The sequence below is a fragment of the Ceratotherium simum genome, chromosome X (assembly GCF_057802395.1).
Source record: "Ceratotherium simum simum isolate JZ-2026a chromosome X, ASM5780239v1, whole genome shotgun sequence".
NCBI lineage: Eukaryota > Metazoa > Chordata > Mammalia > Perissodactyla > Rhinocerotidae > Ceratotherium > Ceratotherium simum.
In genome coordinates this window covers 84,842,446-84,863,691 of record NC_141940.1, presented here as the reverse complement: position 1 = coordinate 84,863,691, position 21,246 = coordinate 84,842,446, and the positions used below count along the sequence as shown (strand labels likewise).

The 21,246-nt window shown below is 49.7% G+C and overlaps 2 protein-coding genes across 10 annotated transcripts in view; both read left to right on the top strand.

The window, feature by feature from the left end:
• The window catches only part of IQSEC2 (IQ motif and Sec7 domain ArfGEF 2), a 77,626-nt gene extending 75,247 nt beyond the window's left edge, over positions 1-2,379 (top strand). The window contains 2 exon segments of the mRNA XM_014779764.2: positions 127-886; positions 889-2,379. Of these exon segments, the coding sequence (XP_014635250.2) occupies positions 127-886; positions 889-1,091 (963 nt within the window). The 3' untranslated portion in view covers positions 1,092-2,379.
• A 7,260-nt stretch (positions 2,380-9,639) lies between these two features.
• KDM5C (lysine demethylase 5C) overlaps positions 9,640-21,246 on the top strand; it is a 32,026-nt gene continuing 20,419 nt past the window's right edge. Inside the window, exons 1-8 of one of the 9 annotated variants that reach the window (XM_014779759.2) lie at positions 9,640-10,241; positions 14,104-14,181; positions 16,615-16,737; positions 17,056-17,226; positions 17,742-17,876; positions 18,625-18,748; positions 18,859-19,040; positions 20,076-20,234. In XM_014779759.2, coding sequence (XP_014635245.1) covers positions 10,092-10,241; positions 14,104-14,181; positions 16,615-16,737; positions 17,056-17,226; positions 17,742-17,876; positions 18,625-18,748; positions 18,859-19,040; positions 20,076-20,234 — 1,122 coding nt within the window. In that variant the 5' untranslated portion in view covers positions 9,640-10,091. The remainder of the gene's footprint in view (positions 10,242-14,103; positions 14,182-16,614; positions 16,738-17,055; positions 17,227-17,741; positions 17,877-18,624; positions 18,749-18,858; positions 19,041-20,075; positions 20,235-21,246) is intronic. The other 8 variants (XM_014779757.2, XM_087427589.1, XM_087427588.1 and 5 more) reach the window with 8 other exon arrangements.

The following is a 21,246-nucleotide window of genomic DNA, read 5'->3' as shown; positions in this document are numbered from 1 at the left end:
TTACTTGCTTTTCATTATGCCGTGGGGGTTCCTGTCTCCCCAGCTCCAGCCCTCAGGGACCGGGTGGAGTTTAGGGTTGGGGGTTTAAGATGTCTAGACTGGCCTGACTCCCCCCACCCCTTCCAGGGGTCTGTTATTAGCAGTCCACGCCCTCACCAGAGGATGCCACCTCCGCCCCCACCCCCGCCGCCAGAGGAGTACAAGAGCCAGAGGCCCGTCTCCAACTCCTCATCCTTCCTGGGCTCCCTATTTGGAAGCAAGCGGGGCAAGGGGCCCTTCCAGATGCCACCACCGCCAACAGGCCAGGCCTCTGCCTCCTCTTCATCTGCTTCTTCCACCCACCACCACCACCACCACCACCACCATGGTCATAGCCACGGTGGCCTGGGGGTGCTACCTGATGGGCAGTCCAAGCTCCAGGCCCTGCATGCCCAGTATTGCCAAGGACCAGGCCCTGCCCCGCCGCCCTACCTCCCACCCCAGCAACCTCCTCTCCCCCCACCTCCTCAGCAGCCCCCGCCCCTGCCCCAGCTGGGCTCCATTCCACCACCTCCCGCCTCAGCCCCACCTGTGGGGCCACATCGCCACTTCCATGCCCACGGCCCAGTCCCAGGCCCTCAGCACTATACCTTGGGCCGGCCAGGCAGGGCTCCCAGACGGGGGGCTGGAGGACACCCTCAGTTTGCTCCACATGGCCGCCACCCCCTGCATCAACCCACATCCCCACTGCCCCTGTACAGTCCTGCCCCCCAACACCCTCCAGCCCACAAACAGGGCCCCAAGCACTTCATCTTCAGCCACCACCCACAGATGATGCCAGCAGCAGGGGCCACTGGAGGCCCTGGATCCCGGCCACCAGGGGGCTCCTATTCCCACCCCCACCACCCCAGTCACCATTGTCACCACACTCACCCATCCCACCTCACCCCTCCTACCCACCCCTGCCCCCACCCTCACCCCACACCCCGCACTCACCCCTGCCACCCACCTCCCCCCATGGCCCACTGCACGCCTCTGGGCCCCCTGGCACGGCCAACCCACCCACTGTAAACCCCAAGGCCAAGCCAAGCCGGATCAGCACCGTGGTCTGATGAATGGAGAGAGTGAGCTGGGGTCCAGGGAGGTCTGGGAAATCCACAGGAGAGGGGCTTTGCACCCTCTCTGCTTCCTCAGATTTTCCAAAATATATATACACATAGAGATGTCCTCCTCCCCACTTCCTCCCTGCCTCGGGACCCCTCCTCTAACCCCCAGCAGTTGCCATGGAGTTTCCTTCCAGATGGGAGGATCCTTGCCACTTGAAGCCTGGATGCAGGGCTCGAGCTCTGGGGAGTGGTGAGGACCTTCCGGAGATCCTCATCCTCTCTTTCCTCTCTTCACCCTCCTCCCTTTTCCCCCAGAGGTCTAGCTGGGTGGCCTCAGACCTCTGGGCCAGTATGAGCTCCCTGTCAGCTCTGGCAGGTAGGGAATGGCAGGTGTCAGGAGTGATGAGAGCAAAGGCCTCCTCAGGGCCCCTCTGGCCATGTGGGGCTAGGAGGGAGCTCTGTAGAGTTGTGGCCAAAGCTCACGTGGCTCTGCCCTCTCTCTGACCTCAGGGCCTAGCTACACAACTCCATGTGTCTCTCCGTCTGCTGGAGGACATGGGCTGTCAGTGCACTCGGTGGGTGGGCCCCCGCTTATGCTGGCCCCCAAATGGGGCAGTGCTTCCTCTCTGGAGCCAGTCTATGCCCTCTCTCCAGTGGGCCCCAGCCCAGAACTCTTCAGCTCCAAGATCTTGCCTCTCCTTGCAACGTTCTTATCTTGGTCAAAGTCCAGATAGGTTTGCGGGGGGCTCAGGTCTGGGATGAGAAGGGCACTGCCCTCCCTCACCCATATTGCATGCCCCCCCCATTCCCTAACACTTACCCCACCTACGACTGAAGACAATGCACTTTACAGATATCGCCCACACACACCTCGCTGGGGCAGGGCACCCAGCATCAGCCCTGGCAAGAGAGGCTCCCAGAGGGCCACCATGAGCCCAAGATGTCCTTCCTGAGGCAGAGATTGAAGCCATCAGAGCAGGGGCTGGGAGCCAGGATGCCTGAGTCCTTCTGTCCGTCAAAATCTCCGCTGCCTCTCCAGCCCCTTTACAGCCCTGTTTATTTATTATAAATATATTTTTTACAAGCTCCAGCTCCTCTTCTTGCCCCGCATATCCAGCTCCTTTCTCAGCTCCTACCTCCCTCTCCCCTCTCCACCATGGGCTACAGTACAGACAGACAGACCCTGGCTGTATGAAGGGCCAGGGACCCTGGGGCTTGGGGCCAGGGGAGGGCGGCAGTGGGAGGGGCTGTATGGAGAGGATCTGGGGTTCAGGCATTGTCTTTTTTCCTCCTTGTATATAAGAATGTATATTTGATGCCTCATAAAAGAACTTGTGCTCACCTCCTGCCTCTGCCTCCTACTTATGCACCCTCCCCCACGGTGGAGCCCATGGAGAGAGAGAGAGGCCTTAGCCCAGGGAGGTGAGGTGCTAATGACAGAAGCTTGGGTAACTGGATGGGTAAGATGCTTTGGTTGGGTGGGAGGTGGGGGTGAGGGAGGTTTTCCTATCTCATCTCATTAATGGTCTGTATAACAGAGTGGCCAGGGTCTGGGCTTTGGAGTTGATCCAGTTCAAATCCTGGGGTTTTTCCCTTCCTAGGCATGCACACTTGGGGAAAGGCACCCTCTCTGAGTTGCAGTTTCCTTAATTTAAAACCTGGGGTGATAAGTCATTGTCATATGGAGTTGTGATGATGACGTGAGGTAACATGTCAAGCAGCCAGCATGGAGTAGGTGCTCAGCAAGTTAGTTCACTTCTCTTCCTTTCACAGTTAGGTACTTCCTTCTACTCTTGTAGCATCTATTCTCACCCTTCCTGTGGCTGGCCTGGCTTTGCCCTGGAGCCCTGTCCCCCTCCCCACGGCTGGCCACACTTTTGTTCTTGAGGGTAAGAGGGTGGGTGACCTGGGCCAGGGAGCCAGGGGCTGGATACATTATAAGAGCTCTGTGTATATACTTAGATGTTAGATAAATTGCTGGACTCCCTTTAGTTCGCAGAGGAGGGGACAGGCCCAGAGAAGGGAAGGGTCTTTCCCAAGCCCCACAGCAAGTCAGGATGGGGGTTCCTGACTTCTAGGCCAGGCCCCGGTCCAGTCCCCTAAACTGCACTGATTATGTCCTGAGTCTCAGCAGAGCCCAGGAGGAATGGGGTGAGCAATGGCTCTTGGTTAGGGTCAGCAGGGTCCCCAGAAACAGCAGTCAGTAAATATTTTTGGTGCCTTCTTGGAGTATGGAATAGCCTCTAAGAGGGAACGGTTTGGATGGCCCCACTCTTGAGCAGCTTGAACCAATGTCTTTGTTTTCTTCCTTATATGCACATTTAAGCAAAAGCAGCAGCTGGGGCCATCTAAGCATTTGCTGTCTCCTTGAGGACCAGCTTTTGAAGAGCTTAGACCCAGGGGGTCTGAAATCAAGTCTAATCAGCATTTTTTTTGTTTCTTCCCTGGTGGACCAAGCTAGATTGCCTTTGGTCGCTCCTTCTCCCACCTTCAGCTTGATCCTGGTCTCATCTTCCCAAAGCTCAGCTTTTAGCACTCAAATCCTGGCTCAGTCATAGACCTGACTGTGTTGTGTTTGGCAAGTCACCTAGCCCCTCAGAGCCTGGTCTTTCGCCTGTAAAATAGAGATTATAATCTTGCAGGGCAATTGTTAATAGATGCATGTGAAATGCCTATCTCCTGCCAAACACACAGTCAGCTGTTTTTGGCCACCTACAGAAATAAGTGCAAACTCCTTGTCTTGATGTTGGAGGTCCTCCACTGTGTGGCCCTAGCCAATCTCTGTAGCCCTAACTCTCATTCCTTGCCCACACTTTGGCCATCTGCTCACTGTTCCCTGAAAAGGCCAGTGTATGTAATTTCCAAACTCAGTATTTTACCTGTTCCTTCCCTCTTGCCAGATGTGCTCCCCCAACATCCCTGATCAAGGTTTTCTCACTCTTGTGAGATGAGCTTAAAGGACCCATCCCTCACAAAATGTGCCCTTGATCACATTCTCTGAGATCCCTCACATCATTATCTATCTTCCCTACCAGGCCATAAGTGGCTCAAGAGTGACACTGGTCTGAATCATCTCTATCCAGAGCATTGCCAAGCATAGTGCTTGGCACAGCACAGATGACACTAAAATTTTGTTGACTTGAATGAATGAATGAATGAATGGTTCTTTCTAAGCTGAATCTTAGAGTAAGGTATCTTTGCATTGGTTGATTTATTGATAGATGCAACCTGTGTACCAGCTTTTGGGCCCCTCTGGGACCTCTGCATGCTTCTGTCAGCTCTGTCCTATGTTCTCCTCCTCCCCTCCTCATTGTAGTCCCAGCACTGGGCTGTCTCTGCCCCACCCTTCCTCTCTCCCTGGAGGCTCACCATCCAGACTGTGGAGGGGTAGTTCAGCTCCTCACCTCCCCATTTCTTCAAGGACCTGAGACAGCGGGCCCATGGCTGTGCTCATATCAAAGGTTCTACTGCCAATCTCTATGGGGATGTGGATGGGGAGGGACAACACAAAACAAAGGACAAAGGTCCTAGAATCTCACAGAGTTCTTTGTCCTAAACCAGTGCTGTCTAATAGGTCTTTCTGTGATAATGCAAATGTCCTACACCTGTGCTGTCCAATATGGTAACCCCTAGCCACATGTTGCTATTGAGCACTTGAAATGTGGCTAGTGAGACTGAGGAACCGACTTTTTTTTTCTTTTGGTGAGGAAGATTGGCCCTGAGCTAACATCTGTTGCCAATCTTCTTTTTGCTTGAGGAAGATTTGCCCTGAGCTAACAGCTGTGCCAATCTTCCTCTACTTTGTATATGGGATGCTGCCACAGCGTGACTTGATGAGCAGTGTGTAGGTCCATGCCCGGGATTCAAACCCACAAACCCTGGGCCACCGAAGCAGAGTGCACGAACTTAACCACTACGCCACCAGGCCAACACTCCGAATTTTAGAATTTAAATAGCCACATGTGGGTAGTGGCTACCATATTGGATAGCACAGGACAAGACCTTCAGGAGTGGCCAGCTTGGCGGGGATAATGTCAATACAATATAATAATAAGTACAGGCCCAGAAGGAAGCACAGGCCCAGGAAGGAGGCGCAAAGAAGGAAAAACCTAACTTGGGGTGGGGGTGGGCATCAGGGAAGGGTTTCTGGAACTGCACCTTCAGCAGTAGGAAATACCCCAGTAAAGAAGGGCATTTGTCAGAGAGAGCAGTATGTGCAAACGCCTGGAGGTGCACAAGTATGCGATGTTTTAGTGGAATAGTGAGAAAAGAATGGGAGAGGGTAGCCCAGGTAGTGGGCACAGCACATCCCAAAGCACAGAGGTGGGCAATCCCTGTCTCCTTATTACTCTCTTGCCAACAGGTTTTCTCACCCAGGCCCCAGTAGGAGCTAAAGTAAGACCAGGTGACACATTGAGCTACATAGTGTCTCCACCGTAAAGTTGCTATTTTTCCCTTTGTAATTAATGAGTATCTTGTGGAGAGATGCATTGAAATTATGTAAATATCCTGTTACTCCTCAAACTTTCACCCACCAGTTTTAGCATTCCCTAATGATTCTCCAGGTTGCCAAATGGTGATTTTCAAATGCCATCATTCTTTTGACATGGATTAATTTGGCTTTCCACTATAAGGGAGAGCTTTCCCTTCTACATTTATTTATTTATATCCTCATGGACTCATGGTTGTCTATTTTATTCAATGAGTTATATATAACCCATTAATATAATTCTTTATTTTGATATTAAAAATGTCCCAGATTTGGCCAGCAAGAGGCCCTCCAAGCTGGCTCCTGTGTCCTTTCAGCAGGTCTCCATCTTTCTTTGAGCACTTCCTTGTTTTCTGGCACCACAAGATGCTCCATCTTTTACTTTCCCTCCCCCAGCTCTGGAATGAAGCCATTTTTTCCCCCAAGGAGTCCTGGTTCTTTTTAGTTGAGAATGGCATTTAGGAACCAAGATTTGGGCACTAAGTGTTATAGCTGTGTTTTAAGAGTTTGCTCTTTTATTTGGAAAAAGTTTGAGCATCGATTGATGGTTTTCTAACTCCATCATTCCTTTAAGGAAGAGCTTTCCCTTTTCCCTCATTTTATTTATTTATATCAGTGTGGAGTTATGGATTTTTATTTTACTCAATGAATTATAATCTATTACTATCATAATTCATTTGGAATTATCATTATTTTGAATATATTATTCATTGTTACATCTATGTATTAAGCACATAATCTCTCCCTCTGTGTGTGTGTGTGTGTGTGTGTGTGTGTGTATCATGAGTTCACACAGATACCTTGATACCTTGAGGAGTCTCTTTTCATAATCCAGGCTAGAGATAGTAAATGGCTCTCACAGGGAGTAGAAGATTAGAAAATGGCATGGGCGGAGGGGATGGATTCCAGAGCTATTTAGGAGTTGGAACTCACAGCTCATAGCTACTTCAGAACTGGAAGGGACCCTATTTTGCAAATCAAAAAAGTGAGGCACAAAGTCACTCTTATTCAGTTCATCCAGAAAACATGGACGGGGTGAGTGTGGTCTAGAGCCCAGCTGAGCCTTCTAATCACTGCTCTGCACCAGCTCCATGCCAGACCCTCTCTCCCAGGTGGGTGAGTGAGGCCAACCCAACCCTCAGTCCAGTGAGCTCCCTGATGCTTCCCAATTCCTAACCCTGCAGTGCCCAGACTCGGGTTGGTCCCCAGCAAGACCCAAGGCTTGGGACAGGAACCCGTTTCCTGAGCACCTTAGTGTGTGTATGTGTGTGTGGGGGGCACCATCTGAGACTTTTACAGGCAGAATTATGGCAGTCAGACAGACCTGGGTTTGAATTCTGGCTCTGCCACTTACTAGCCATGTGACTTAGGTAAGTTTATACCTCTCTGAGCTTCAATCTCCTCATCTATAAAACAGAGATAACAATACCTATTTCATAGCACCTGGCCCTCGATGAATGGCAGTCATCATTATCTCTAATCTTCATAACTACCCTGTGAGGAAGGGATTATATAGCCTCATTGGATAAATGAGAAAATCAAGGCCCAGGGAGGTAAGGTACTTGGCAGATATCAGTGGGTGAATGTCAGATTCAGGAAAGCAGGGACCATGTCTGTCTTGGTCACTGTTATATTCCCAGGGCCCAGAAAAGTGCCTGGTGCATAGTAGGAATTTAATAAATATTTATCAATGAATGAATTGGATCTGACTGGCTTCAGAGACTCTGTGCAATTTCCACTTGCCATTCTAGGATGGCGGGGGGATGTCTGGGCTAAGGACCTCGGAGAAGGCTATGGGAAACCTGGTCTCCTGACTCCTGATTCATGTTCTTTGCCCTTCACTGAGCTGCCTCCAGATGGAAAGGTGAACTTCCTTCAGCCTAGGATTTGGCATATTCTCCCACCTTCTTCATTCTTCTCACCCTTCTGCCCAGTTCTATTCCTGGTGAGAGCAAATGACAGGAAGAACATTGGACCAGGAGTCAGCAACTTCCTGTGTAACAGTGGGCAAGTTGTTTAATCTTTCTGGAACGTGGTTCCTCACCTACAGAATGGGTAAATTGACCTACAATTTTCCCAAAACTGTTGCAAAGATTAAGGGAAATAATTGGTATGAAAGAGCTATGTGGGCTGTTAGATGCTTACACATGTGAGAGGCTAGTGATTTTACTGTTATTAGCATCACCTTGCCTAGCTTTCTGTTTCCTGTCTGGACAGTTATTCAGTTGGGTCCTTCATCTGTGTTTCTGGTGGAGAGGGGCTGAGGTTTCCCCTGACACCTAGAAAACTGGAAAAGAGATGTCACTTACTATTTGTATTACTTGGGACAAGTTTCCTCACAAGCTAAGTGGGGATAAAGATTCCAGACATTCAAAGTAATATAAAAATTCAGGTGATAAAAAAATATGAAATCACTACACATAATGCCTGGCACAAAGGAGATTCTTAATGAGTTCTGACATGTTGTTGACTCTCAGAAATAAAAATAATGGTTAACAGATATGGAGGGTCTTCTACATGCCAGGTACTGTACAACAATCCTGCAAGGTAGGTATTATCATCCCCACTTCAGTGTCAGAGGTTGGGACTTGCTCAAGGTCACACAACTAGAAAATGGTAGAGCTGGTGGGACTAGAAGTCAGGCCTGTTTGACCCCAGGGTGTGAGCTCCTACTGGTGTGCCCTGCTCCCTAGATAGGATGTCCTTAACACAGTCCTGAAGTAGACAGGATGATGTACCTAACTGGGGCACAGTATGTGTTTAGGAACAGTTAACTGAATGAAGGAACGACATTCCCCACCCTCTTCAAACGTATTCAAGCTTATAGCAGATGCTTAATATACACAGGAAATGTTTGCAAAGAGCATATATTATTTTCAGTCAATATATACTGAGGCTGCTCAAAAACATACATTCATTTTTCTTTTGTTTACTCAACATTAATTTACTGCTTACCATGCCAAGTGCTAAAGATGTATAAGGCCACATGATCCTTGCCCTTAAGGAATTCACAGTCTGATGGGGGAACACAAAATAAGCACTAAGTCAGCATGTACACAAGTACTCTAATATGTGCACGGTAGGTGTTCAAACTGTATGCAGTAGGCCCACAACTGATGAATAAAATAGATGACCCTCAAATGCAGTAGATGCCTGATGTATGGGCAAAATACTGGTTTGATACTCATTTAAAGTAGCTGCAATAAACCTATTCAGAAACTGCTCAACTAACACACACACAATAGGAGTAGATGTGCACACAGTAGGTTCTCAAATGCATATGACAGGGGCTATACACAATAAATACAATCCACGTATGCGGATGTTTGATAAGTACCCTGTAGGCTCACAAATGGGCAAACAGTAGGTGTTTCATACGGTAGGCGATAGATAAATACACCGTTGCTAAACAACTGATAGTTAAAACATATATACACTCAGGCTTACTTTGTGGGAGTACACGCCACAAATATGCACACAATAGAAGTGCATAGAAAACAGTTGAAAATGTTCATTAAAATGCTGACTGACAATGACTCTTTGGGGGTAAGAATGGAAGCACCATCTCTGAGCAGCCTCTACGCATAACCTTGGACGAAATAAATATTTCCTTCCTCTCCTTGGGACCCAGCATTCTAAAAATCCATAACCCCCGGGGTGTGAGCAGCCTCCTGCCTGGCTTCTTTCAAAGCCCCAAAAGTGTCAGCTCCTCAGTACGTCTCCCCCAACCTGCGGACCAGCAGAAGTTGTCCCCCGCAATCAGGCACCCGAAGCCGCCTTCCGCAGCCCACACCGGAAAAACCCGGGAGAAAGAGAGAGCGTTGGGGCGGGGCTTGCGCCAGGGCTGAGGTCATCGAGGGGGGTGCTAGTTTAGGCCCACCACCCACCAACGCCAGCTCCTCTTCCGGTCTGTCTCCATAACGCGCATGCGCACCACTGGCCTTTAAACGTGCCCCGCCGGTCCATCCGGAAAAAGGATCCGGCAGTTTAATAACAATTTTGCTCTTCCGCCGCTGAGGTGGACTATTTTCTCTCAGTCTGGGAGGTACTTTTGAGTTTCCACTTCCAAATAGGAACTCCATGCCTGCCGATTCAACTCGATCCCCACGGGATGAGGGTTCCTAGGGCTTGGCCTCACGCAAGATATACGAGGCTCCGAGGGACACCCCGCGGAGGGATCCTATTTGTTGTGGTGGGGGGGAGACGCTCACAAACCAAGATGGCGGCGGCGGCGATGAAGGCCGCGGCGGTTGGGAGGTAACCGTGGTGGTGAATGCTGCGGTAGTTGTGAGGCAGCGGCAGAGTTTGGAAGGAACGGAGCAGGAAAAAGAGGCGGTAGCAGTAGCGTCAGCCTGAGGCTCTCAGAGCGCGGCAGCCACACGCCCCCTAGGCCCCCGGCGGGCGGCGGCGGCCGCCCAGCTTAGGGCCTAGTCTGCGAGCAGTGCCTCGGTTTCATACAGCGGCGTCCGCCATGAGTCCTTAAGGGCGGTCCAAGCCCTCTAGTCCTAGGGCCCACCATGGAGCCGGGGTCCGACGACTTTCTACCGCCGCCGGAGTGCCCGGTGTTCGAGCCTAGCTGGGCCGAGTTCCGAGACCCTCTTGGCTACATCGCGAAAATCAGACCCATCGCTGAGAAGTCGGGCATTTGCAAGATCCGCCCACCCGCGGTAAGGCCCGGGACCGGTGGTCGCCGGCAGCGAGGTTGGCGACGAGGAATTAGGGTAGCCGGCGGAGAAGTCTGGGGCGGAGGGCAGCTCGACGTGTGGGAGAATGGGGTGGCGGGGACCATTGTGGATGCGGCGCGGGTTGGAAAAAAGGTGCTGGGGCCAGGGGTCTTCTCGTGGTATGAGGCCCCCAAGTGACCTGGGGTCAGAGACCCACCCCCTACTCTCACCCTGCCTTTCAGAATTACTCTTCGTAAGGGTCAAAGACAGGGATGCTTAGTGGGCCGGGGAGAGTTCACAGAGAGGCACCTGCATGTCCCTTAGTTACCCAGGACCACCCAGGTCAAGGCTGCACTAAATAAGGATTTTCTCCCATCAACGGTCATCACTTCTTTTAAGGCAGGCAGTGTGGTACAGTGGAAAGATCACAGCTCTGAAGGGAGACAGACCTGGGTTCAAAACCCTGCTCGGCCGCTTACCAACTGCGTAACCTTGGACAAGTAGTAATTTCTCTGAGCCTGTGAAATGAGTCCCATGAATGGTTATTTCGAGAATTGGTTAAACTAGGTAGCGTCAGTGTGAGGTAGGCACTAGATAAGTGATAATTATTGTGACTGTGAAGGTGTTTGATGTGGTCGTTGGTTTGCTCCTATGTGGGTTGACTCATATTTACTCATACCCTGCCAGACCAGTCCATTTATGATAAAATCTTGGCCTGGTAGATCAGTCTCACAGGGAATGCTCTATCTGGCTCCCCTGAGGTGGGTTCAGGGGTCCCCTTCTTTTCCTAGATGAAGGCACTGTCAGGGCCTTTCTTGCACATCACCCCCTGAACTTGACTTCTATGGAGAGGCTTGGACCAGTCAGCTTGGGGGTGGGTTATGAGTCCTTCTCAGAAGACTTCTACTCTGTTCTGTCCCAGGATGTAGGAGGTCCCAGAGAATAGGGTATTTTCGGACTCCCAGAAACAGAATAGAGCTAAAGGAAGTCTGCCTCCTTTGGAACACTTGATTCCCAGAGGTCAGTGACAAAGGGCACATCTTTGCTCCTGGGCCTGGCTTCAGGCCAGGAGAAGCCCCCCAAGGGCTAGGATAGGCTGCCACCTTGTTAGCATGGAGGAGAAATGATGATATATGTTCTTCAATCACCGTGTGGGATTCCTAGGGCAGGAATTGAGTTTGTCTGGATCAGGGTGTTTTTGAGTGGGTGTCTCTTGGCTGAACAGAGATGGGAAGCCTTAGTGCCACCTGAGGAGGGCACTACAGGCCTCCTTATTCAGCTTGGTGCTTTCTGATGCCCAGCCACAGATCTAGGCTGGTTTCAAATGGATCCTCTGGGAGGTGTTGGGTAAGCTAATCTCTTCCGTGTTGGAGCCTGGCCACAGATCTCTGAGGTATCCTTGTCCATGGTGAGGGAGTGGCAGTGGGTAGTGAGAGGTCAGGAAGGCTAGCAGAAAGGAGAGACTGGAGTCCTGGGCAGCCTCAAGGAGGCACTCCCTGAAGTGGTCTGGCAGACCTGTGGGAAAGAGGCATATCTGACATAGGGGGTAGTTGAGGCCTGAAATTTCCATTTTCCTACCTTGGACTTACCTGAGCAGGCTGGTCTTGTGTAGGTATTGTTACCCTTCCTTGGGGGACCAGGAAGGGGAAAAGTGACATGTCCCTGGTGTGTGTGTGTGACCTGCAGGGGGCCATCCTTTGTTATGCTTCTCTTCTTTATCCCAACAGTGTGCTTCCCTCCAATCCAAGAGACCTGGCTCTCTCTGGTTTTGTTCTGTTTTTTTCCTCCAGTAGGGCTGCTCCTAGGCTGCCTTTAGGCAGCTGGGCCTTCGGGCTGGAATTTGAAGCACTCACCCCAGTGGTGCTTGGGCCTAGAGTTCCGGGAGTCTGTGTATGGGTGGGTGCTTGGAAATTGGAGGTTTGCCTGAGGAAGGTGATTTGGGTCTCAGTTGCTAGACAGGTGACTGCTACTCTTGGGGAAGATGGGTGGGAGGAGAGTGTTGGTACCCTGGAGTAGACCTAGGGGAGCTTGGAAGGGCCTTGCTCCCTACCTCAGGTAGCCAACCTTTTTATCACCATCCTGATAATTCTGACATACTGAATATTTGGCACACAGGAGTATGGGACTGAAGGCAGGATGAGGGAGCTCATAGGTCCCAGGGAGAGCCGGGCAGGGAGGTTTGCTGGAGTTGTACCCACAGCTCCTGCTCTAGGATTCCGGTTTTGCCATTTCCTGTCAGGTTGCTTGATGATGCACTTATTTTTGTCTAGAACTTGATTCAGCAGGAAAGAAGGGTGCCTGGAGTTTTGGGTTTGAGCACCTTTCTACCTAGGTTACCTGGGAAACTGAGGGGAGTGCCCTCCTGATGGGGGGCAAGAGGGCATGGGGAGTTTGTCTGGGCTTGAGCCATACCATTTTAGTCTACTTTTTTTCACTCCTGCTTCGCTGAGCCCCAGGTGTTTGCTACCTCCTGGGGGGTGGGGGGGTACGTGTGCATGCCAGTATGAGTCCTCTGGCCCCTTTTCTAAAAGTGTGTGTGCAGAAGAGGCCAACAGCTTTTTCTTCTTTACTACCCCCCTCCCCCACTTCCATATCTACGCATGTGTGTATGAACACTGGTAGCCTGATGTAGTGCAAAGAGCCTTGGAGCAGACGGAGGTCAGAAGACATGGGTTCTAGTCTTGGCTCTACCACTAACTCAGCATGTGATTTTGGAGAGATCACATTTCTTCTCGGGGCCTCACTTTCCCCATTCGTAAGATGAAGGCATTTGTCTAGGTTGCTCTAAGTTCTTTTCACCGCCCCAGCAGGAACCAGGGCTCTGGGGAGGAGAGGACTGCATGGGAATTTTTTGGAGGGAGGTCATTGGAGAGGGGGCTCTCCACAGCCCTCATTTGGGCAGGACACAACAAGCTCCAACTTGGCAGGACAAAGCCTCCCCCATTTTCATTATCTTTCCCTGACTTCCCTCTTCCCCAAATCCTCCCATTCTTTGCCACCACAGTCAGGCATTTGAGCACTTATACCCCACCCCCCTTCCTCCCCTGCCTCTTCCTGTACTGGGCAGGTGTTTGAGAGAGGACCCACAGGAAGCCTTCCAGACTGGGTGAGTGATGCAGATTCTTGCTCCCTGTTTCTTGCTCTTCCCTGCAGTGTCTATCTCAGGCCCTTTAAACTGAGAGAACAGACATTAAAGGCGCAAACCTTCAAATCCTGCCAGAATCAGAGCTAAGCTACCCTGCATGTGTATTGGATGGTGGGGTCAGTCTTAGATGTAAAGTCTTAATGATGACTACTTTGGATAACATTTTCATTTGGAAATCAGTTTAATTCTCCTTATCAGTCTTGTGAGGGAGCCAGGGCAAAAGTTCATATTCCCACCTTATAGATGAGAAAACAGATTCAGAAAGGTAAAATCCCATAGCTAGTAAGTAGTGAAGCTAGAACATGAACCCAGGCCTTCTGACTCCAGATCCTGTATGCTTTCCAGTACTTCTATACTGTGTGTCCTACAGCACATGCCTGGGGGATGAAGGGTTAATGTGGATGTACAGAGAGTTTGAGGTCCTCTCTTTTGGGCCCTATCTATTTCTTGAAATCCTATCACTGTACTGTTAGAAGGGACTCTGGAGAAGTTTCCTAGAGCATGTGCTTGAGGCGTTTGGTGTGGACTTGAGGGGCTGCTAAGGCCTTGTTGTGAGTTCTGTGTGTGGGGGTAGTGGGTTGGGTGTTTGCAAGGTGAAAAGGTCTGGGGTGGCTAGAGGTCTGGAAAGGCATGAATGGGGTGCTGAGCTGCTTTTGGTGCCCTCTGGTCTTGCACTATGCTTGAATAACCCAACTCCCTTTCCCCTCTGTACCCCCTCAGGACTGGCAGCCACCCTTTGCTGTAGAAGTGGACAACTTCAGGTTTACTCCCCGAATCCAGAGGCTGAATGAACTAGAGGTGAGAAGACTAGCAGCTGGTGGTGGGGTTGGGAGAATGGATGTCTGATCTCTGATTCCACTTCCCTCATACCTTCTCTGGCTAAGGTACTTTACTACCTAGGCATTTATTCTTTCCTCTGTGAAGTTGCATGGAGGGCATAGAGGAAGCTTTAGAGCTCTAAATATAACCAAGAGCAGGGGCATTTAGCATATCTGATCTGATCACCCAAAGGCTGGGGATGTCCCTTTCCTACAAAGGTTTGCTTCTTCTGAAGCTCTCCTGTCAGCTAACCTACCCTACCTGGGTCAACAAAAGGGAAATATGAGGCTGGCTGAGACCCTTTCTTGCTTGGCCAGCTGAATATGGCCTCGTTATCCAATTTATCCACAGCCCTGTACTTCCTACTTTCCTTCCATGGTGCTTGGTAAGGTGGGAGGTGAGGTGGATGAGTGGGAACAACACAAATCTGGTCTTTGTGGAGACTGAAATGGTTACAAACTTGGGCAGGGGGTCAGGCAGGTAGGCTTTTCCCTCTCCCTTTTGTTCTATACAGGAAGTCCAGGCCCTTTGCATGGGTAGGTGAGGTTTTCCATTAAGGGCTTGAGAATGCGGTAATAGTAGTAGTAGTGAGAATGGGTGCCCTGAAGGCAGTTCCAGGTAAGATCCTGGAGTTTCCCATGTAGGTTAGAAGTATGCTACCACCCCTCTCCCTCATTATGTACCCACGAGCCTTACTAGATGTCTTCGGGGCGGTATTAGGCCCAAGTGAAGACCCATGACCTAAATGCTTACTTTTCTTCTAGACCACGGTTCTTCAACCTTGGCACTATTGACATTTTGGCCCAGATAATTTTTTCTCATAGAGGGCTGTCCTCTTCTGCATTGTGGGATGTTTATCAGCATCCCTGGCTTCCACCCATTTGATGCCAGTAGTACCCTTTCCCAGTTATGGCAAACACAGATATCTCCAGGCATTGCTAAATGTAAGCTGGAGGGCAAAATTGCCCCTCATTGAGAACCACTATTCTAGAGTCAGTCTAGGGACTGTTTTGGTCAGGGCAAAAATCATCTCTTGTAGGGGTACAAATTCCTTAGAGAAATGAATCTGGCCAGGTCTGCGGGAGTACAGCTAGGGCAAGATGTCACCTAGCATGAGACAGGGGCAGGTTTTCTAGAGAGATGATGCTGGCTAATGAGGGGCAGGAGTAGGGATGAGGGCAAGCTTGGAAACGTAAGGGACTGAGATGGAGGGAGTAGAGTTCCTGATCCCGTAGAGGTTTTCACAGTTAAGGAACTATAGGTTGTTTCTTTCCACAAATAGACCTTAGTTTTCCTCATGTGTGAAATAGAAAGAACTGTCCCTGTTCCCCATAATAGGATCAGAGCAAGGTAGTGAGTGGTAATGACTTATCTAGTTCTCCTTAGAACCAGGCCCTTTGACCAGGGTGAGGTAGTTATAGATTTGGGGCCTTGGGGAGCCCTTCTTGGGTCACTGAGATTTCAGGGACGCATGGTACATGCCTTGTTTCTAGGATCTTTGGCCCACATCAGCTCCTGGGTTGGCCAGGTGCCAGTGCTGGTTTGGTGCACCATCTCTTAGTTCTTTAGGCCATTCTGTCTCTAGCATGCTCTCTCACCCTTCAGCCACCATGGAACAAGTTTCATGGTGCATAAGAAGAGGTGAGTGTGCTCTTTTGGAGCCTTCATTCTCTGAAACATGCCTAGAGCTTAGATACAATTCTGGAGTCTCCAGAGAGCCTTCACTGTTCCTCTCATAAGTCCACCCTTCTGGGGTAAGTGGACTGGGCAGTTATTTTATTTCCCTTTTATAATCAGAAAACAGGGGTCCAGAGAGTAAAATTGATTTGCTCAAGGCTATACAGCAAATCAGTAGCAGAGGAAAAACTAAAACTTAAGTTATTTGACATTCAGATCTCTTTTTTATTTTGAAATAAATTTGAATGTAAAATTGTGTAAGTTTAAGGTGTACAGTGTGTTACTTTGATACATTTACATATTGTGGTATGATTGCCCAATGTAGCGATATTTATCACGTTACATAATTATAACACAATATTATTGTCTATATTTATTATACTGACATTCAGATTCCTTGGTACTTGCTGTGTGACTTGAGGAAACAGAGGCTTTCTGTAAAAGAGATGATACTACACAGCCCTTTCAGGGAGATTGCGAGAGAGTGTATGTAAAACTGGCTGTTGTGACTCAACCCTCTCTGTTTTGGGACCCTGGGCTTATCCTGTTGACTAGAAGGTGGCAGAGGTGAGAGAGAGGTGGGCTAAGCACTGCCTAGAGTTTGGGATCCAGTTCAATGGGAGAGGCCCTGGGTAGTGGGCTGCTCTGTATCCTTGCTCCTCCCCTAAGATTAGGCCAGAAGACAGAGGTCAGGTGGAAGAGGAGGCCAGGCTCTTTAAGCCATTTCTCCCCCAGGCCCAGACGAGAGTGAAACTGAACTACTTGGACCAGATTGCCAAATTCTGGGAAATCCAGGGCTCCTCTTTAAAGATTCCCAATGTAGAACGGCGGATCTTGGACCTCTACAGCCTCAGCAAAGTAAGAACAGATTTTTCTCAAACCTCTTCCCACCTCACACCTTAATATCCTTGGTTTTCTGGGGGCTCCCTTGGTTTGGATATTGGATCTCTAGGCTGTAATGGAAGGGGCACAGCCTGGTGGCACACAGGCTGTCATCAGAACTTCTTGGCATCTCTTGTTGCAATTTGAGCCTGAGTGGTGGTGGTAGGAGAAGTGGGTAGCCCCCAGGGAAGTGAGGGGCTGAAGTTGTCCTTATTGCCCTTCCTGTAGGTGTAGGCCTATTGCCTCATATGCATACACACGGCACATCCACGTCCCTCCTGCTTGTCCTTGCAGATCGTGGTGGAGGAAGGTGGCTATGAAGCCATCTGCAAGGACCGTCGGTGGGCCCGGGTGGCTCAGCGCCTCAACTACCCACCAGGCAAAAACATTGGCTCCCTGCTACGCTCCCACTATGAACGCATCGTTTACCCCTATGAGATGTACCAGTCTGGAGCCAACCTGGTGGTAAGGATGCCAGGCCAGGGTGGAAGGAGGCTTTCCCTCCTAGATACAGATTTCCACACTTGCTCTTAATGGAACTGGTTCAGCGGACTGGACACCTGGGAGCTAGACTCTACCCTTTTTTAGTGGTGCTTATTCTCTTCCCACACTCCCCAGGGTCAGAGGTCCTGGAGTTACCTGCAGGACCAGCCTACTAACCATTATGTGACAAGGTTTTAACTGATAGAGGAATTCAGAGGAGGGAGAGATCTTTTGGGCTGGAGAGGTCTGGGAAGAGATGGAGTCTGATTTAGTTGCAGGGAGGTGGTTGGAAGGAGGAATGGCATAAGCAAAGGCATGAGATGAATTCCCAAAATGTGCTGGTGTCAGGGGTAAAGATCAATTGAGCAGGGCCTATTGGTGTGGGTCAGGGAGGTGCAACCACAGCTTTGGTTGCCACTGAGTGAGGGTAGAGGGAAGTCCTTGCTGTTGGAGGCTAGGGCCCCATGCCCTGACCCTTACCCCTCACCTGTCCCCAGCAGTGCAACACACGTCCATTTGATAATGAGGAGAAGGACAAGGAATACAAACCCCACAGCATCCCCCTTCGACAGTCTGTGCAGCCTTCCAAGTTCAGCAGCTATGGCCGGCGGGCCAAGAGACTGCAGCCAGATGTGAGTACTTCCCTTCTTCTAACTTAGAGCTTTAAGGGTAGAGAGAGTCCTCTCCCTCCCTCTGGCCAAGGCTCTTTTCCCTGTTCCCCTCTCCCTTCTCTCATTCTGAACAGTAGTGTGCCTCTCTCTGGCTTCACTATTGATCTTGCCTCCACTCTCAGCTGAGCTTCTGAGCTGGGTCTTGATCTATTCACACAATATCTTTTCTATGTCTGCCCTTCTTGCCTGCCTTGTTCTTTCCTGACTCACTCTGCTCATAGGGGTAGAACTCTTCTTTCTCCTTACACCTGTATCCTAGCTTCAGGCAGAAGCTTATGTGCCAGGCATTCTTCTAGGCACTGGGGATACAACAGAGAACAAGATAGACACTGTCCCTGGGCTCACCGAAGCATGTAATTTAGCAGATCATATTAGTCACTACCATTTATTGGTAGTGCCAAACATTGTTAGATTTTTTTTGTATGTGTTATCTCCAAACCCCCTTCTAACTATAAGAGAGGAGTTAATATTCTCATTTTACAGTTGGGAAAACTGAGATCCTGTCTTAATTCCTTTCCAAGAGAGGGATAAGGAGGGAGCTCACTTACCCCCAGTCTCCAAAAAGCAGCTCTGAATTCTTGCCCTGGCCTGCCTATGCCTCAGCCCCTGGCATGAGCTCAGGTGATAGATAGTCCAAGCTATTGTTCTTTTAGGATGGGGCAGTCTTCCCCAGATAGCAGTCTTGATTCATTTCTTTCTTTCTTCTCAGCCGGAACCCACAGAGGAAGACATTGAAAAGAATCCGGAGCTGAAGAAGCTACAGATCTATGGGGCAGGCCCCAAGATGATGGGCCTGGGCCTCATGGCCAAGGATAAGACTCTGCGGAAGAAAGGTGAGGCCTGACAGGCTGGCACAATGTGAAGGATGGCTTCACCTGGGGAGAGGAGGTGGGGCCCTGACAATTCCCAACCTGTACTTTAGAGCCGCTCTGCTCTCTCCCAGATAAGGAAGGGCCTGAGTGTCCCCCCACCGTAGTGGTGAAGGAGGAATCAGGCGGTGATTTGAAGGTGGAATCAACCTCACCCAAGACCTTCCTGGAGAGCAAGGAGGAGCTGAGTCACAGCCCAGAGCCCTGTACCAAGATGACCATGAGGCTGCGGAGGAACCACAGCAATGCCCAGTTTGTAAGGACCCAGCCCTGACTTCCTAATGCTCTGCTTCTCGTCCCTTCAACGAGCATTTCCCCAGCATGGCACTGGACCAGGTTGCATTAAGCAGAAAGGTGGGCCTGGTGGGCCCTGCCCTCAGGTAGCTCACTTAATTGGGGAAACAAGGCCAACTCACATGGAACAAAGAACAAGAAAGGGTGATCAAGTGCTGTTGTCAACATGAAATACTGGAAGGGTGCAGAGAAGGAGACTCCCTCTCCATTGCTTCAGGATAAAGGCTAAGCTCCTCATTACCATGCATGATCCAGTCCCTGCTGACCTCTAGACTCATTCCCCAGCACTGCCCACCTTACTCCTCTGCTATAGCCACACTGAACTACTTGTAGGTATGTTCTTTTTTTTCCCCCTGAGATGTGCCGTGCTCTTTACCCATCGTTTGCACATGCTGTTTCTTCTGCCTGGAAGGGTTTCCCCCGTGCTCTGCCCCAGTGCCAAACTTCAGTTTGCCTCCAGATTTCAGTCAGTTTCAAGTGTTACCTTTTTAGTGAAGTCCCTCCTCAAAGCTGTCCCTCCTTATCTCCAGCTGATTTGAGTGCTTCCTTCTCTAGGCTCCCACAGTACCCTTTATGGGCTGCTTTTGGCAGTTTCCATTCTGCCCTTTAATTTTTATGAATACGTGTCTGGAGTACTGTATGTCTTTCGAAGATGCCATGACTTATTTATCACTGTACTGCAGAGTCCAGCATAGTGTTGAACACACAAGTGTTCAGTAAGTGTTTACTGAATGAATAAAAACGGGGAATTCAAGGTTGAATCATAAAGACTGCTCTCACAGCTCTTCCACTTTATTTGGGGAGATAGTACATGCATGCAGTTAAACTCTAGACCTAGTATAATGACCCTGTACAGGCCCATGAATGACCCAGCCAGCAAGCACAGTGGGTTTCTATTGGAAAGCTCTGTGGACTTAGAATACTGTCTGGAGAAGTCTGATCTTTGAAGGCTGGACAGGGCTTAGGTTGATGAACTATTGCCTCCCTCCCCTGGCAGATCGAGTCGTATGTATGCCGGATGTGTTCCAGAGGGGATGAGGATGACAAGCTCCTGCTGTGTGATGGCTGTGATGACAACTACCACATCTTCTGCCTGCTGCCTCCTCTGCCTGAGATCCCCAAGGGTGTCTGGCGGTGCCCAAAGTGTGTCATGGCGGTAAGGCATTCCCAGCCCTAGTCCATGTCTGCTTCATAGGGTATCCTTGCCTCCTTCATCTGGCCTTATTGAGAGCAGCCTCCTAGCTCAGCCACAGTCTTAGGTTTTGAGTTCCTGGGGTGGGGCTAGGCTGGGCAGAGCTTTGGAAGAAGGAGGAGGTAGAGACTCAGCCTTTGCTTGCGTCCTCTAGGAGCTTCCAGACCACCTGGGGAGGTGAGAGTCATGATTAGACAGACTGTATGTGATGACGTATAATCAAATGCTAAATTGTGTTAGAAACTCAGATATAGAAGTTCAGAGGAGGCCCCGTGGCTTAGCGGTTAAGTGCGTGCGCTCCGCTGCTGGCGGCCGGGGTTCGGATCCCAGGTGCGCACCGACGCACCACTTCTCTGGCCATGCTGAGGCCACGTCCCACATACAGCAACTAGAAGGATGTGCAGCTATGACATGCAACTATCTACTGGGGCTTTGGGGGGAAAAAAATAAATAAATAAAATCTTTAAAAAAAAAAGTTCAGAGGAGAGGAAAATGCCTAAGAGTAGTAATCAAGGAAGGTGTCAGGAATGAGATTTGGAGGCCAGGAATATGAAGAAAAACTTGTTCTTTTGATTTCCAAGTTTTTTATTCTTTGTTTTTCTAGAAAGCTTGGAAAATAGATTACCTATCATCTCAACACTTAGAGACAACCATTATTAATAGCCTGGTATATTTTCTTCTCATCTTTTTGTTGTTGCATATACATATGTGTGTGTGTATATATATATATGTATCTATATATAAAGCTTTAAAAGCTTGGGGTCTTAATTGTATATTTTCATTTGTTACTGTATAATCATTTTTCTATATTAAATTTATTCATGAGTATGATTTTTTTTTCTTGTAGGGAGTCCATCATAGGAGTAAAATATTTAGGGGCCGGCCCGGTGGCATAGCGGTTAATTGCGCATGCTCCACTTCAGCTTGGGGTTCGCAGGTTCAGATCCCGGGTGCGCACCGATGCACTGCTTGTCAA